This window comes from Heloderma suspectum, chromosome 3, assembly GCF_057233095.1.
Source record: "Heloderma suspectum isolate Gila_16-S chromosome 3, 16-S_ref, whole genome shotgun sequence".
NCBI classification, from domain to species: domain Eukaryota; kingdom Metazoa; phylum Chordata; class Lepidosauria; order Squamata; family Helodermatidae; genus Heloderma; species Heloderma suspectum.
The window spans coordinates 224,070,989-224,088,540 of record NC_139460.1 but is presented as its reverse complement, the minus strand read 5'-3'; the positions used below and the strand labels follow the sequence as shown (position 1 = coordinate 224,088,540).

Below are 17,552 nucleotides of genomic sequence, written 5' to 3'. Positions count from 1 at the left end.
GAAGCACTAGGAAAGAAAGACCAGTTGTAATTTTGTGCTTTAAACATTTTCCATTATTAAGGTATTGTGTGCCACCTTGGAAATTTGTATAAATGTGTAAATACAGGGTAGAAAGCTTTGTTTGACTTTTAGAAGAGAAATTCCTGTTGCAGCCTCCACCCCTGCCACAGTTTTCCCTTCAGGATTTCTTCAGCTCTGTGTGCTGGGCCTAACTGCATGACATTTCTTGAAGATGATTTATCACTTCAGATTCCTAGGACAGCCTTCCCAGCCTGCTACCCTCCAGATGTGTTGGACTACAACTCCCAGCAACCCCAGCAACCATGGATGGGTGGAAGGTGCAGGGATTTGTAGTCCAACACATCTAGGGAAGGCTATTCTAAGATGTAGCAATGTTTTCTGCTGGTTTCAAACCCTGCTTAAAAAAAACACTAACTGTGATTGGCTTAAGCTCAGTGCAGACACATTACACCATCTGTAATGCTGAAAAAAAGAAAAGGGCGGAGTAGGAAGAATTTGCATGGAAGAGACATTGGAGCACACAGGGCACACCATGGTTAAGGGAACACAACACCTGCACTGGACATACATAGATAGGATTGTGGAACGTCCTTTGACTAAAACATATAAGAGAATCAAAGTTACATGCACACACAGACCCAAGTGGGCTCACTAAATAGAAGATAGTTTGCATCTCTTCTTTGAGAAATACACATAGAACATGCAAAAAGGAAAATCTGATTTTCTATTAAAATATTTATTTTGGTCTTTAATAAAATAAGAGCAATAAAGAGTTCGTGCAAAATGTATATTCATGTTGTCTTTCTTCTCCTCAATCATTTATTTATCCTGTGCTTTTGGGAATATACAAGTAATTTTTGACCTCAGGAGTCTTTCTGCATCTGCGGAACAGGAAGCGATACCTTGCTTTGCCGGTGGCCCTTCCTCCTCCTCTTCCCTTGCTAAAGAGCGTTTTCTTCCAGTACCCACACATTTCTCCATCATCTCACTAGAATGGGTACAGCTTGCTTTGTTAGGGTCCTGCTGTTCCATTTCTTGTTTAATAGTAGTGATTGTGTTCTCCTATTTTAAAATAAGGAAGACAATTCTATGAAAAGCAGCGATATTAGAAGTTTGCTTAGTCTGCAATCCCTTCTTTAAATTTTTCATCTAATGAGAATGAAGTTCAATGAAAGCCAACTAAAAAGGAGCATTCGGAAGAAATGTACATCCGCACACCCTGACATCCAGTTATTTCATTTGTCAAGAATACTCATTTTAAATATCCCAATTATTTAACTTCAATAGTTATTTTCCCTTGTTGGGACAACCAACAGGCTTCTCCTGGCACAGAACATTATTTGAACACGTGGATATGCATATCCTGAGTGAATATGAGGTGCCATTAGAAATAAAGCAAACTGCTGCCTTCTGACACCGACAAGAATTTTAGTTCCTTCATTCATAGCTTGACTGGTTGCAAATAACAGTACTACATATTTCTGCTGGTTCCTCTCTCCCATGATGCACACACAAACAAAGCAACAAGAAACAGAGCTTTCCAATTTCTTTTTCTGGCATTTTGCCTTGAGGAGAAAAATCTGGGGGAACAGTCCCTTTCCTCTCATAATGGGCCCAAAGTAGTGGGCTATCATGTATCCTCACCCGCTTCTACAGTCCTTTGTCCTTTTATTATTATAATTTAAGTTTTTACTCTTTTGCTCATAGACTAACCAGCACAGCTGACAACGATAAACAAATGCATTACACTCAAGCAATAAAAAAAACTTTGACTAAGGAAAAGGCCAGATGTGCCTCTCGCCTAGCAGCTATTTTCCTCTCATCTAATATTTTTATTGGCCCTCAAGGGACAGGCTGAGATTCAGACTGCTGTTACCAGGTGGAATAGTTAAGATATACATGGCTAACTTCTTGTTCATAAGGCATCAGCATTATTTATTTACTGCATTTATATCCTGCCTTTTTTCCTTTTGCAAGGAACCCAAGGCAGCTTACATTTTCCTCCTCCTCTCTATTATCCTCACAACAACCACCCTGTGAGGTAGGCTCGGCTGAGAGCCTGTGACAGGCCCAAAGTCACCCAGTGAGCTTCCATGGCTGAGTGGGGACTAGAACCCGGATCTCCCGGCTCCCAGTCCAACACTCTGACCACTACACCACACTGGTTGACACATAGTTAAGGCTTTTATGAAAAATAAGGGGAAAAAATCAAATATATCTTCCTTTCTGTTCCCCCTTTTTCCTCCTCTGCATTTTGCCCCACTATTCTCAATGCTCTGCTCTTCACTCTGACTAGTATCTTCCACCTCCCCTGTCCAGCCCAATTCTCTCAATTCTCCCATTCTGATTTGGCCATGGTTGCATTTTTTTTTTTCTTATTGGCCTTAAGTCGCTGTGTGAATTTAAGTCAGGGGTGGTCAGATTCTGCCCCTGTCAAAAGCAACGCAAGAAAGTGAAGGGGTAAGACAGCAAATCTGGTGCAAGGAAGTGATGTCGTTTTCTACCCCACCTTCCTTCTCAAGACACTATACACAGTGCACTCAGGAGGTTACCCATTCAGATACGGGCCAGGTCCAGACCCGCCTGACTTCAGCACGTGACTTCGGACCATGCCCCTGGCCCAAAACAATACCTTTGCTATGTCCAAAAGCAGCAAAGCAAATCTCGCTATTGTTGCATATTTTTATGTGTTTTTATTACAAGCAACAAGTTTAAAGCCAGGAAGCTGGGAATCATAGGGCTGTTTTAGGCACACCCAAAGGCTTCTACACACCTTAAAAAAAATCTTTTTTGAGCAGCAGCTCACTTTATTACAGAACACCTTTGGCAAGTCTTAATTTTAAAAGTGGCTTTGTTTAATCATCAGCTACTAGCCATGGTGGCCGTATGCTACCTCCAGTATCAAAGGCAGTATGCCTCTCTACACCAGTTGCTGGGGAAGATGGGTGGGAGAGTGCTATCGCACTTGTGTCCCACTTGCGGGTTTCCCACGGACTAGATGGACCCTGGGCCTGATCCAGCATCGCTCTTTTGTTAAAAAACCTACAACGCTGAAGGCCCTCTTGGATGCCCAGCATGAATTGTGTGGCTTTTGGATTCTGGCCTAGACGCTTAGCTCTGGGACAGCACTTCTGTTGGCATTGTTATATTAACACCCGACTTCTACTTTTGAAATTAACAAGTGGAAAAGTTAAACACTCACAGAGTCTTTGATTATTGTTTCCAAGTGATTTATCAGAACTTGCAGCCTGTTTATTTCGTCATCCTTTTGCTGCACAACTTCACTTAGCTCTTGTATGAGTTTGTTCTGTAGAGTCATTTTCTTCACAAGAAAGAGGAGAAATATGTTTATGATTAGACATGACAACTGCATCATAAGTGGCACTTCATAAACCCAAAATACATTAGGCCGGGTTCAGATTATCTTTCCCAGCTTCATAAACCTGGCCTTAGATGCAGCAAAGTAGACTGTGATGAGGTAAAGGCTAAAGAAATCAAAACAAAATTTACCTCAGTAGCATCCTGAAGAACTTTAGTAGATTCACCCAATTTGTTCCTTTGCATTGTCTCCACTATAAGATAAGAGGTTTTTTTAAAGTATTAAATAAATGCCATAGAAAGAAAGAATTGCTCAGATTTGTTTAGTAATGCATCAGACATGGTAACTAATTGCATTCTCTTTCATTTGTTTAATGCTGCAAAATAGTGTATTTTTTTCTCTCTGTAAAGAACTAGTACAGACATAGTGGGCGGGTTTGCATGATCACAAAGGGACAATAAGCCACAGTAGCTTATTTTCCCTCCCCACGCGTTCCAGTCACGAGCTGCCTAATTAACATAATTACCCTCACCAGGCATGAGTTGTTGTGACATCCGAACCCGGCAAGGGTAGATGGCCGGCGTGATTTAGAAATGACTCTGAAACACCCCAGCCACCTACCCTCACGAGGTTCGGACATCACAACATAGAGGTTAATTATACTAATTAGACAGCTCATGATCAGCATGCATGGGGAAGGAAAAGAAACCACGGTGGCTTATTTTCCCTGGGTGATTGTGCAACCCAGTCAGTGACCTGGTTCAGATGATCATCATAGACTAAACAAGCCGTGGCAGCTTGCTTACACTGTGGCTGGTGTACCGGGCACAATTCCCATAATTACCTGCCCAACCACAGCTTGTGTTATCCAAACCCAGGCAGTGTGGCTTGATTAAGGGAAAAACAACTTCAAATAACCAACAACAGCCTTATGTGACAAAGCAAAAGGGGTGACGGATCACATGTCTTCTCATCCCACTGCTGGGAGGTCCACCTGCTGTGTCCTGTCTACTGCCATCAGCCGTGCCCAGTGCCTCACTCTAAAGAAGGGCCCCTCAGAATGAGGCAGTGGGTAGGTGGGCGCTACAGAGAGCTCCACTGGCTGCTCTTCTTCTGTGGCAAATGCCGCAGCAGGTAAATAGCCAGCGCCACACTCGAGAGTGGCCAGCCCAATGCCTCACTCGGAGGGGGTCCTTCCTCAGAGCGAGGTGCCCAAGGAGACCACCTGCGCTTCTACAGAGCAAGGCACTGGGCAGGCAGGGAAGGTGGTAGCATATGGCCACCTCAGGCAGGAAGACATCTTGTACCATCTCTGCCCTTGAAGCAGAAGGTCACAGATAATAAATACGGCACACACACACAAACTTTGCTTCCACCTGACAGAAGGGCATCCAGGCAAAAGAACACAGGGAGAAGGCCTGGAAAGAGGGAGAGAAATACCACAGAAAAAGTAAATAAATCCTCTGGCAGAATGAGTGAGTGAAATAATCTTGAGAGGAGCATGAGGTGGCTCTTGACCCACCCACTGCTGGCATGTAGCCCCTGACAGAATGAGGCCCTCGATGAAAAAAGGTTCCCCATCCCAGTGCTAGAGGCTCACACAGGGCATTCCATTCCCTGACCCCCAGTTTCCCTGTGTTCTTTTCCAACCAACATTCCACAGCAACAGAGCATACTCAGTCCTCTCTGCCCCCTTAGATTTGAGATTTTATAATATTTCTGCAAACCTTGGAACTCCCCCTTGGATACTTCCCTCTTGCTTTTCTGTGGCCCTGTTTTAGCTTTGTTTCCGTCAGCACTCCCCATCAAGTTTGTTATTTAGAGAGAGTGATATTTATCCACGTTTGGTGGTCTAAGATTATTCTGCTTGTTTCGTTCTCCCAAAACAGTCATTAACAACTGCCAGCTTCTCAAACAGATTCCCATTGGTCAGCTTCCCTTTCTACAGATAATCAGCACTGTAGTTTTTATTCATTTCGTCTCGATCAAACCTTCAATAAACACCATGTTATAGAAACCTTCAATAAACACCATGTCATAGGAGGAAGATTTTATTTTCTGCACAAGAAAATACAGAGCTTAACTCAGTGGGAGGCTACACTGAACATGCCTTCAAGAGAAACATATCCAAGTAAAACCCGCAATGGATCCAGTATATCAACAATATGTTTCACCAGCTTAATTACTTTATACTAAAGAATTTTTACCAGTCCACACCTCCAAATACGAGTACAAATCTTCTGCAGCATGAAGGGCAGCTGCCCAAGAACGTCAGCCTCAAAGCCCACCTTAGATGCATGGATCTGGTTGTATATTCCTTTAGATCACTGCCAATGTTTTGTTTCTTTCACGACGCCTACCTTTATTGCTGCACAAGAGCGCCTCTTGAGTTTGGGATAACTCCGCAGTAACTGCTGCCAACTGTTTTTCAAGCCGCTCAATCGTTGTTTGAGGTTCTTCTAAGGCATCGAGTACCCCGTATGCCATTTCTGCCTGCTGTTTAATATCAGCGACATTCTGTTGCAGCGACTCGACCATGCAAGAAAGATCAGCAGCATTTCCTGGTTCTCCAGCTTCACCTCCCTTGTTGCAAGACACACAACATTTTAACAGGGGGCAATGAAAAAATGCTCATGCAGTTCTGCAGGAGAATCCTCAGCAGCCAACAAGTGGTTAAATTATCCACCTGTTAAGAAGTTTGCATTTCAGTTTGAAAGGGGGTCAGGTCGGGTCAGCGCTTTGGAAAGATCCCTGAAGTCGCAAACTGTGAGCACCAGAAGTATCTTTCAGGTGAGTACACTCTGACATCATGGGCACCGTGAGGCCTTTGCAACCATCACATGAGCTTCTGGTGCTGTTTTAACATTAAAATTCCGTGTTGTTGAAGAACTAGGGCTGGGATCCCAACCCAGCCCCCCGGGGTCCTCAAATGGCTACACCTCCTTCCCATGGCCCCATCTGCTTCTCTGCAACCACTGACTTCCACTGGGTGGCTTCCCAGCTTTTGTGCAGTAGTCCCCTCATTCCCAAAGGCTGCAGGGCCTCTCCTAAGGCTTACTTATTGGCACTAACAGCTTTAAGCAGCAATATGGTGGTACTGGGGGGTGGGGGGTGCTCTTTTGCCTTCAGCCCCACCCACCATTGGAATGCAGCCTCCTAAAGCATCCCTGATTTGAACTGTGGTGCTGGAGAAGACTCTTACGAGTCCCCTGGACTGCAAGAAGGTCAAATCAGTCCATCCTAAAGGAAATCAATCCTGAGTGCTCCTTGGAAGGAGGGATACTGAAGCTGAAATATTTTGGCCACCTAACGCGAAGAGAAAACTCTCTGGAAAAGACCCTGATGCTGGGAAAGACTGAAGGCAAAAGGAGAAGGGGACGGCAGAGGATGAGATGGCTAGATAGCATCACTGATGCAATGAATATGGACTTGAGCACGCTCAGGGAGAGAGCGCAGGACAGGAAGGCCTGGCGTGCTATGGTCCATGGGGTCACGAAGAGTCAGACACGACTGAACAACAACAACAAAAGCATCCCTGAAATGGAATTTGGCCTTTGGCCTGAAACAGGTCCTGCACCCCTGAACAAGGCTTCAAACACACATCCCTAGAGGTTAAAAATGGGCTCAGGTTTACCAGTGTTCTGTCCGGCTTATTAGATTGTGTCTCTGGAGTCTCTTCTGCTCCCTCTCGGCCCTGTGTCAGTGGGATGCATTCTTTCACCAGGTCCTTGTAAATCTGCATACGTTCCTCACAGCTCTCCTCCATCATTTCTTCCCTATGGCTAATAAGCATCCTGAGGATAACAAGTGACATAAATAAGTTATGACTCGGTTTAAAGGCCATGATAAGCCATGGATCCAGAGAATTCTGGCACTGTGTGATCAAGCAAGCCCTGCCTGGTCACTCCCACTTGGCTCCTTGTCAGCAGGACCAAATAAACCGCAAAAGGCCTGTGGCTTGTTTATCGTGATGGCTAAACTGCACATTCCGGCGTGCCTCTCTCCAAACAGGACAGAGTCATAAACAAGCCAGAGAGTAAAATCCAACACAAATCTTACTTAGAGTAGACCCACTGAAATGAATAAGACTTAAGTCAGTCACAACTAACTTATGTCCCCTGCATTTCAATGGGTCGTTTTCATGTAGGTCTTATGTTGGATTTTACCCAGAATCCCCACTTCAGCCATCACATAAGCCATGTTTGCCCCCATGAGAGCCCCCTCGCAGTACTGAAAAAAGTATATTAAAAATGGCGTACAGAGTGGCTACAAACAGCCAAAAGGATCAAAAGCTAAATTTGATTAGCGGATAGGGAGCACTAAAAGGGTAAAAAAATAGCCGCTCCAGATGCCTTTTTCTTTTAATTTAAAAGCAATAATCCACATACCACACACACACCTGGTTTAGCCACTCCCAGTGGCAGGAGGAGCGGCTCAGTCCCAAAAGCCAGGGCTGCCTTGAAACCTGGCTTATTGAGAGCTGCAAACCAGCCCTATATTCCTTCTTAAGAAAAATCTTTACCCTCTTCTACATGTGCCAATAAGCTCTTTTAAAACATTACATGTAAGATGCAACTATTTTAGACACAACCAAGAATTTGTCTGTACTTCATATTCAAGTCTCTCTACCTAGGAGCTGCTTGAAATGCCTCTTACCACACACCAGGGGGGTGGAGGGGTTGGGGCTAGGGCTGGTATATTTATTAGGATCAGGAAAACAGTGCACTGAAATTAAAAACAAGATATTCCAGTACAGCCATACCTTATGTCAACCTTCCCCAACCTGATGCCCTCCAGGTGTGTTGGACTTCATCTCCCAGCATGCCCCAACCATCATGGTTGGCTAGGGCACGCTGGGAGTTGTAGTCTAACACGGGTGGAGGGCAGCAGTTTAAGGAAAGCTGTCTTATGTGCCTTCAGGGGTTTAATGGAAGGAGTATAATCCTATTATCACTTCATCTAGTTTCTGGCATGGAAGCAGCAGGGGGAGAGGAGGGGGAATATACTGTCTGAAAGGGCCTTACGGTCCGTGTTTCGCCACAGATGAGCTAGGTCTGCACCAAGGCATTTCACCAGCTACCACCTTGAAATCTTCCATATTTACATACTAAGATCCCATACACATTAGGTTTGCCCTCATTCCCTCAGGCCCCAATATGCACTACAAATATTGCCAGAATGGCTTCGACGTGGATGCATGCCAACGTTGTACATTAAAAAACATTCAACATTACTCCAGATCCTGGCAAAACTTACTTGAAATCACTCTCTTTTTCAGCAAGATACCGAGCACATTCCTGCGTAACTTCTTCACGGATTCTTAGCTCCATAAGTAGCTTATCTTTTTTTTCATCAATCAACTTGTTTTTCAGATCCTCTATTATACTGAGCAGCCGCTAAACACAAGCACAGGGAGTGGAGTCAGTACAAACATTCAGCATTCATTGCTGCAGTATGTTAGGCAAATTTGTGGACTTTTTGTCAGCAAGGTTCCTAAAGCCTAGCGCTTCCTAGGGCTTTTGGTTATAAGAACAAACAGACAAAAAAACTAATCTGTGGTGATCCGTAGGGCTACTGTGAAAATATAACATGGTTTATGCAGAGACAAAAGTATTGGAATTGGATTACCGAGTTAGAAGAGCTAGTGAATCCAAACTCTTGTTTCCACTATTAATGGAAACAATTAATAAAGCAGGGATGGGGAAGCTCATTCAGCCTGACGGCCAAATTCCTTTTCAGGGGCCGCGTTCCATTAGCAAGCAGGGCTGAAGCACCAAACATACCAGCATATTTTAGCTTAGTGCTCTTATGGCCAGTAACTAAGGCTCAAGAGAGGAATTTCAACCTTTTAGAATGGGGGGAAAAAACAGCGTAAAAGCTGGGAAACCACCAAACACTCAGCAGACAACCAGAGGTCATGGGAAAGCGGGTGGCACCAGGAAAGGGTGTGTGGCCATGTGGGGAAACCCAAAGGACAAGACTGGGACCACAGGAGGACCAGATCTGGCCCACGGGCCTGGGGTTGCCCATGCCTGCTATAAATGGACAAGACATACTAGAACCCCAGATATTTAACTGAAGTCAACATCAGGTGTTACCAACCTTTTAAACGTTACAGTTACACACAATGGGTACAACCTCTCCCCGTCGTTCCTCCTTACACTTTGATTCTACCCTTCACTCAAGGCACTCAGGATGGCGCCTGTGGTTCTCTAACTCTGTAAGGTAGCTTAGGCTGGACAGTCAAGCCTCTTGTCATTTCCTCCATGCATGGACTAAACGTGTGGAGGCGGGGGCAGGAGTGCACCTCCTAGCCCCGCCTTCCCACAACATCACCCTGCGGGCTCCACCCTGACAATGACATGGTTAGTGGGTCAACTGAAGGGTGGACCTGTACATGTACAGTTGTGCAACCCCTTACCACGCTACACCGGTTCTCACCTTGTTAACTCTCCTGTGCCTTTCATGACATATATGCAGTGTTATGTCTTCAGTCTACCTCAACCACATCATGAAGTGTGCTGCCACGCAATCAAACTCATCAATCTGCTCAAGATCTGCATTCTCCTTCTGAGGACCTACTGGTCACTTGTCCGTAGGAACAAGACCTTTCCGGTTGTTCCCCTTCCCTGGTCTAGGACATGTGGCCCTATAGATGTTGTTGGACTGCAACTTCCATCATTCCTCACCACTGCCTATTTTGGCTAATGCTGATGGGAGTTGCAGTCCAACAGCATCTGGAGGGCCACACATTCCCTACCCCTGAGCTAGACTAGGGAATAATCCCCCAAAGGAAGTTAGCCTGACCTTTTCATTCCAGCAGTTTTTAGTCAGGCGGTGATATTATGTTCTTTAATTTTCTGTCTGCCAGTAGACAGCAAATTATGGTGCTTTCATTACTGTTTTGGTAGGAATTTAAAAACATTTGTTGGGATATATGGCTTGGAGCCAATTTTCCCATCCTCTCCTCTCCCCTGCAGTGTCCTGCGCCACCTCCATCTGCTTCAGAGTGTTCCCCAACCCCCCAGAGCAGATTTGTTGGGCACACAGAGGGCTTCATGGGGGCAGTAAAATCCAGCTGTCTCCCTTCAACTGGCAGTATAGCACCATTGGATACAACCCAATATTTTAACACTGGCAAGCAGTTTTGAGTAGAATTTATCATAGGAAGTTGGAGAACAAATGCACAAAACAAGCCAAACTAGTTTTATCTTTAAGCATTCTGCCTTTTTGATGCTATAAGCCAACATAACTACTCCTCTGACGTACCAAATACTCTTCTTTTCCAATGATGATGTCACCGTCTTCATATTCCACGTGGCTTGGCATCTCTTTTGTCACCTCAGGCTCACTTTCCTTTGCAAGTGTGTTTTCTGCCACACAGTTTACCTCATGCATCCTACTGCTGTCTTCTACTAGCTCTTCTTCGTCTTCCATCACATCTTCCAGTGTCCTCTCCCAAAGCATACTGGCTCTTTTGATGGGTAAACATACATCTTCAGTGTTCATTTCAGATTCTGCTTTGAAAGACAACTGGTCAAGTGACTCTTCTTGAGGAGAATTGGAAGAATCTAGGACTATGACCTGTTCAGGAAAGAAGTCCGCAACAGTTGCAACAATGATTTTAGCTGCTTATGAGACCTTCCAGCCAAATAAAATTCTAATCTTAACAGGATTCCCACTACACATACGTGAAAGTCCTGCAAAATCTCTATTTTCTTCCAGTCCAACCCAAGATTATTCTATATAGCTTATTTATTATGTTGACATATTCGTTATCTTGCAGCGTGCACATTTGCAAAAAACACTGCATTTTTCCGATGTACCATGGGTAGGAAACCTCTTTCAGCTAGAAGGCCAAAATCAGTTTCAGAGAAGCTCTTTCAGGCTGTGGTTCCAAAGGCAAAACAGATGGGGCCGCCAAAAATACCAGCATATTTTAGCTTGCTTACTGCCAGTACCTAAGCATCAAGAGAGCCATTTCAACCTTTTAGAATGGGAAAAAGCTGCACAAAAGCCAGTAAACAACCAAATGATTGGTGGTTGGGGGAAAAGGGTGGGACCAGGGGAAGGTGGTGTGGCCTTCTGGAGAACCCCCAGAGGGCCAGATTTGGCCCCCAGACTTGAGGTTCCCCACCCTTGTACTTTACCTATATGGTTTTAAGAGAACACACATATAAGCAAAGGCAACTGTATCAATGGAAAATGCACACACATACATACACACAAACACACACACACACACACTGTTAGTGACTGATAATATAAACTGCAACTAATTGGCAATAAAATGTACAGGGTGGTGTAATGGTTATCGTCTTGGACTGGGACTCAGGAGATCCAGATTCTGGTCCCCAGCCAGCCATGAAGCTCACTGGGGGACTTTGGGCCAGTCACTACCTCTCAACCTAACCTATCACACAGGGTTGTTGTGAGGATAAAATGGAGGAGAGGAGGGGGGCCATGTAAACTGCCTTGGATTCCTTGCAAGAGGGAAAAAAGGGCTGGACATAAATGTAATCGTAAATAAGAAATATAAATCAACAAAAAGGTGCAAAGGACATGGAAAGTTAGGTTAACACGGACACCCATTTATAAACTCTGTAGAGAACATAGGTTGCAAATATGCCAAATAAGAACAGGAAAAAATGTTAATATTTGTATTACTTGAGTTATCTGCAATCTTTGAGATTATAGGGGAGGCAAATTGACACATTCTAAATGTGTTAGTCCCCTTCATGGATCACTGCCTTGTTGTGGCGAAGGGGCTAGCGTAACTCAGTGAAGCCATAAGCTATGCCGTGCAGGGCCACCCAAGACGGACAGGTCATGGCAGAGAGTTCTGACAAAATGTGGTCCACTGGAGAAGGAAATGGCAACCCACTCCAGTATTCTTGCCAAGAAAACCCCATGGAACGTATCACAAGGCTAAAAGAGATGATGCCGGAAGATGAGCCCCTCAGGTCGGAAGGTGTCCAATATGCTACTGGGGAAGAGCAGAGGGTATTTCCAAGTAGCGCCAGAAAGAGTGAAGCGGCTGGGCCAAAGCCGAAAGGACACTCAGCTGTGGATGTGTCTGGCGGTGAAAAGAAAATCCGATGCTGTAAAGAACAATATTGTTTAGGAACCTGGAATGTCAGATCAATGAATCAAGGTAAGCTGGAGGTGGTCAAACATGAGATGGCAAGATTGAACATCGACATCTTGGGAATCAGCGAACTAAAATGGACAGGCATGGGCGAATTTAATTCAGGTGACCATCATATCTACTATTGTGGGCAAGAATCCCTTAGAAGAAATGGAGTAGCACTCATAGTCAACAAAAGGGTGGGAAAAGCAGTACTGGGGTACAATCTTAAAAATGATAGAATGATCTCAGTACGAATCCAAGGCAAACCATTCAACATCACAGTAATTCAAGTCTATGCCCCAACCACTGAGGCCGAAGAAGCTGAGGTTGATCGGTTCTATGAAGACCTACAACACCTTCTAGAACTAACACCAAAAAAAGATGTCCTCTTCATCATAGGGGATTGGAATGCTAAAGTAGGAAGTCAAGAAATCACTGGGATAACAGGCAGGCATGGCCTTGGTGTACAAAATGAAGCAGGACAAAAGCTAATAGAGATTTGCCAAGAGAACACGCTGATCATAGCAAACACTCTTTTCCAACAGCACAAGAGGCGACTCTACACATGGACATCACCAGATGGTCAATATCGAAATCAGATTGATTATGTCCTTTGCAGCCAAAGATGGAGAAGCTCCATACAGTCAGTAAAAACAAGACCTGGAGCTGACTGTGGCTCAGATCATGAGCTGCTTCTTGCAAAATTTCGGCTTAAATTGAAGAACGTCAGGAAAACCACTAAACCGTTCAGGTATGACCTAAATCATATCCCTGATGAATATACAGTGGAGGTGAGGAATAGATTTAAGGGATTAGACCTGATAGACAGAGTGCCTGAGGAACTATGGACGGAGGTCCGTAACATTGTTCAGGAGGCAGCAACGAAATCCGTCCCAAAGAAAAAGAAATGCAAGAAAGCCAAGTGGCTGTCTGAGGAGGCTTTACAAGTAGCTGAGGAAAGAAGGGAAGCGAAAAGCAAGGGAGAAAGGGGAAGATATACCCAACTGAATGCAGAGTTCCAGAGAATAGCAAGGAGAGACAAGAAGGCCTTCTTAAATGAACAATGCAAAGAAATCGAGGAAAACAACAGAATGGGAAAGACTAGAGATCTCTTCAAGAAAATTGGAGATCTCAAGGGAACGTTTTGTGCAAAGACGGGCATGATAAAGGACAAAGAAGGCAGGGACATAACAGAAGCAGATGAGATTAAGAAGAGGTGGAAAGCATACACAGAAGAACTATACAGGAAAGATCTGAATGTCCCTGATAGCCATGATAGTGCGGTCACTGAACTTGAGCCGGACATCCTCGAGAGTGAAGTCAAGTGGGCCTTAGGAAGCATTAGTAACAACAAAGCTAGCGGAGATGACAGTATTCCAGCCGAGCTATTTAAAATCCTAAAAGATGATGCTGTTAAAGTGCTGCATTCAATATGCCAACAAATCTGGAACACTCAACAGTGGCCACAAGACTGGAAAAGGTCAGTTTACATTCCAATTCCAAAGAAGGGCAACGCCAAAGAGTGTTCAAACTACTGCACCATTGCGCTCATTTCACATGCCAGCAAGGTGATGCTCAAAATCCTACAAGCTAGGCTTCAGCAGTATGCGAACCGAGAACTACCGGAAGTACAAGCTGGGTTTCGAAGAGGCAGAGGAACTAGAGATCAAATTGCCAACATTCGCTGCATCACGGAGAAAGCAAGAGAATTCCAGAAAAACGTCTATTTCTGCTTCATTGACTACGCTAAAGCCTTTGATTGTGTGGATCACAACAAACTGTGGCAAATTCTTAAAGTGATGGGAGTACCAGACCACCTTACCTGTCTCCTGAGAAACCTGTACGAGGGTCAAGAAGCAACAGTAAGAACCGGACATGGAACAACCGAGTGGTTCAAAATTGGGAAAGGAGTACGACAAGGCTGCATATTGTCACCCTGCTTATTTAACTTATATGCAGAGTACATCATGAGAAATGCCGGGTTGGATGAATCAGAGGTCGGAATTAAGATTGCCGGGAGAATTATCAACAACCTCCGATATGCAGACGATACCACCCTAATGGCAGAAAGCGAAGAGGATCTCAAGAGCCTCTTGTTGAGGGTGAAAGAGGAGAGTGCAAAAGCTGGTTTGAAACTCAACATTAAAAAAACTAAGATCATGGCATCTGGCCCTATCAATTCCTGGCATATAGAAGGGGAAGAAATGGAAGCAGTGACAGATTTTACTTTCTTGGGCTCCAAGATCACTGCAGACGGTGACTGTAGCCATGAAATTCAAAGACGCTTGCTCCTTGGGAGAAAAGCTATGGCAAACCTAGACAGCATAGTAAGAAGCAGAGACATCACCTTGCCGACAAAGGTCCGTCTAATCAAAGCTATGGTTTTCCCAGTAGTAATGTATGGCTGTGAGAGCTGGACTATAAGGAAGGCTGAGCGCCGAAGAATTGATGCTTTCGAACTGTGGTGCTGGAGAAAACTCTTACGAGTCCCCTGGACTGCAAGGAGGTCAAATCAGTCCATCCTAAAGGAAATCAACCCTGAGTGCTCATTGGAAGGACAGTTAATGAAGCTGAAGCTCCAATATTTTGGCCACCTAATGCGAAGAGAAAACTCCCTGGAAAAGACCCTGATGCTGGGAAAGATTGAAGGCAAAAGGAGAAGGGGACGGCAGAGGATGAGATGGCTAGATAGCATCACGGATGCAATGAATATGAACTTGAGCACGCTCCGGGAGAGAGCGCAGGACAGGAAGGCCTGGCGTGCTTTGGTCCATGGGGTCACGAAGAGTCGGACACGACTGAACAACAACAACAACAACAAAATGTGTTAGTGTTATTTAGGAAGGTGGAATTGGTTGTTTATTTTTGAAGTTTCTTTGGTTGCTCATATTTATGCAAAGCCTTCAATTTTCATTTCATGTACACTTGATTTGAGTTGTACTCTTCTTCACTTTTTGTTTATCTGCTTACAGAAAATAAAAGAGGGCCTTCTCAGTGGCAGCTCCCAGGCTGTGGAAATCCCTGCTGAGAGAGGGAAGGTTCGCTCCCTCTTTGCTGTCCTTCCACCAGCACGCCAAGACTTTTTTTATTCAAGCAGGCCTTTGGCATGTAAGTAGGTGTGTTGGATTTGACGCTGTTTTTATTTTGTTATAGCTGTGTCTTCAACTGTGTTCTAATGTACTTGATCTATTATTGTTTTAATCAAGTTTTATTTATGATTGTAAACTGCCTTGAGTGCCATTTTTCTTGGTAGAAAGGCAGGGTATAAATAAATAAATAAATATAAACTTAATTTGTATAAACAGAAGCCAAGGATGCTTTTTCACATATTGGTTATTGTGAATAGGAGGCTGATTTCTCCCCCCACCCCTTCTATACCCTGTGATGTTACTATCACTTCTATGGATTAGTCCTGACATTAGCCACAAATTCCCTCGCCCCCATTCATTCCCCTTACAGTGCCTGCAAGAAAGCAAGAATGAAACTTTTCACAATCCATACACACTTTCCTGAAGGATCATCATGTAAAGTTAAATGAAGCGTTCTAAAAACAATTAACAATTAAGACAAAATAGACACAAACCTATCTGCCTATGCCATTAATACTCCAAGGCTGAGGTGGTCATCCTATGCATCCTCATTTGTGAATAAACTCAATGGAGCTCCTGTAGAATTTACTTCCAGGTAAAAATTTACTTCACACTGCACACACCAGATTCCAGTTTAGGCCACTTGATGAGCAGCAAGGGCTAAGGCCAGAGACTAAGCCCATTGTAATTTGCAAGTCAATAGCTTTTGGGTGACCCTGTGACTGCAGAAAGGTTATTTTATTCCCAACTCATAAAACCCTTGAACACACTTACTTTTTGGGCAATTGCTGAGAACCTGAGCACGTTGAGGGTTTCGTCGTAGGCAGAGGCACCCTGGCTGACGTTCACTATCATACACACCTTCCCTTTACCACTGAAGAAGCCTTGAAAGAAGTGAGTTAGCTTACTTTCGCGGAAGGGGATGTGTTGCTGCAACCTAGGAGGAAACAAAGCCAGCCTTTTTATTGGAGGCAGCGCGTTTCCAGACAGATAACGGCATTAGTAATAGCTACTAGCTTTTCGCGCCGAAACAGGTGCAGGCCTCAAACAAGTATGGGCTTCGGGGCCGTTCAGGTTGACTACTTGCCAGCCACACGCCTCCCAAAAGAACAAGTGTTGGAAAGCAAACCATGCACCAGCAAAGACATGGGGATGCACGGCAGGGAACCACAACTGTTGCCGCTCCTCTCTGCATGCCTCTCCATGTGTTTACGGACACGGCTCTCTCTTTCAACACATTAAGGGGTTTCAGTGGGAACAATTTATTAATCCCCTTATCAAGTAAATATATCTAGGTATGCAGAGAGAGACTGGGTGAGGGGATCAGGGCGGTGGTGAACGCCTCCCTTGAGGAAGGAGTGATGCCATCAGCCCTCAAGGAGGCAGTGATAAGACCGCTCTTAAAGAAGCCCTCCTTGGATCCTCACGTTTTGAACAACTTTCGCCCAGTCTCAAATCTGCCATTTTTGGGCAAGGTGATTGAGCGGGTGGTGGCAGTGCAGTTGAAGGCACACTTGGAAGAAACTGATTATCTAGACCCATTTCAGTCAGGCTTCAGGCCTGGGCATGGGACAGAAACGGCCTTGGTCGCCTTGGTAGATGATATGAGGAGGGCTCTGGATAGGGGTGAATGCTCCTTCCTTGTTCTCCTCGACCTCTCAGCGGCTTTTGATACCGTTGACCACGGTATCCTCCTGGACCGCCTGGAGGGGTTGGGCATTGGAGACACCGTATAGCGGTGGTTCCGGTCCTTCCTCTCCGGCAGGTACCAGAGGGTAGCACTGGGAGAGGAGGTTTCGGACCCGTGGCCACTCACTTGTGGGGTGCCACAGGGTTCCATCCTCTCCCCAATGCTATTTAACATCTATGTGAAGCCGCTGGGGGCTATCATCAGGAGATTTGGGGTGCAGTGTCATCAATATGCGGATGACACGCAGCTCTACCTCTCATTCAAATCTTCACCAAGGTTGGCAGTAGAATCCCTGTCCAAATG

General features: G+C 44.8%; 1 protein-coding gene across 1 annotated transcript in view; it reads right to left on the bottom strand.

Annotated features, from left to right (window-relative positions):
- KIF20B (kinesin family member 20B) overlaps positions 1–17,552 on the bottom strand; it is a 70,496-nt gene that overhangs the window by 32,915 nt on the left and 20,029 nt on the right. The window contains exons 12-19 of the mRNA XM_084845817.1: positions 16,334–16,496; positions 10,610–10,924; positions 8,597–8,736; positions 6,975–7,134; positions 5,701–5,923; positions 3,532–3,593; positions 3,224–3,343; positions 924–1,083 (exon numbers count right to left, since the gene is read on the bottom strand). Coding sequence (XP_084701943.1) covers positions 924–1,083; positions 3,224–3,343; positions 3,532–3,593; positions 5,701–5,923; positions 6,975–7,134; positions 8,597–8,736; positions 10,610–10,924; positions 16,334–16,496 — 1,343 coding nt within the window. The remainder of the gene's footprint in view (positions 1–923; positions 1,084–3,223; positions 3,344–3,531; positions 3,594–5,700; positions 5,924–6,974; positions 7,135–8,596; positions 8,737–10,609; positions 10,925–16,333; positions 16,497–17,552) is intronic.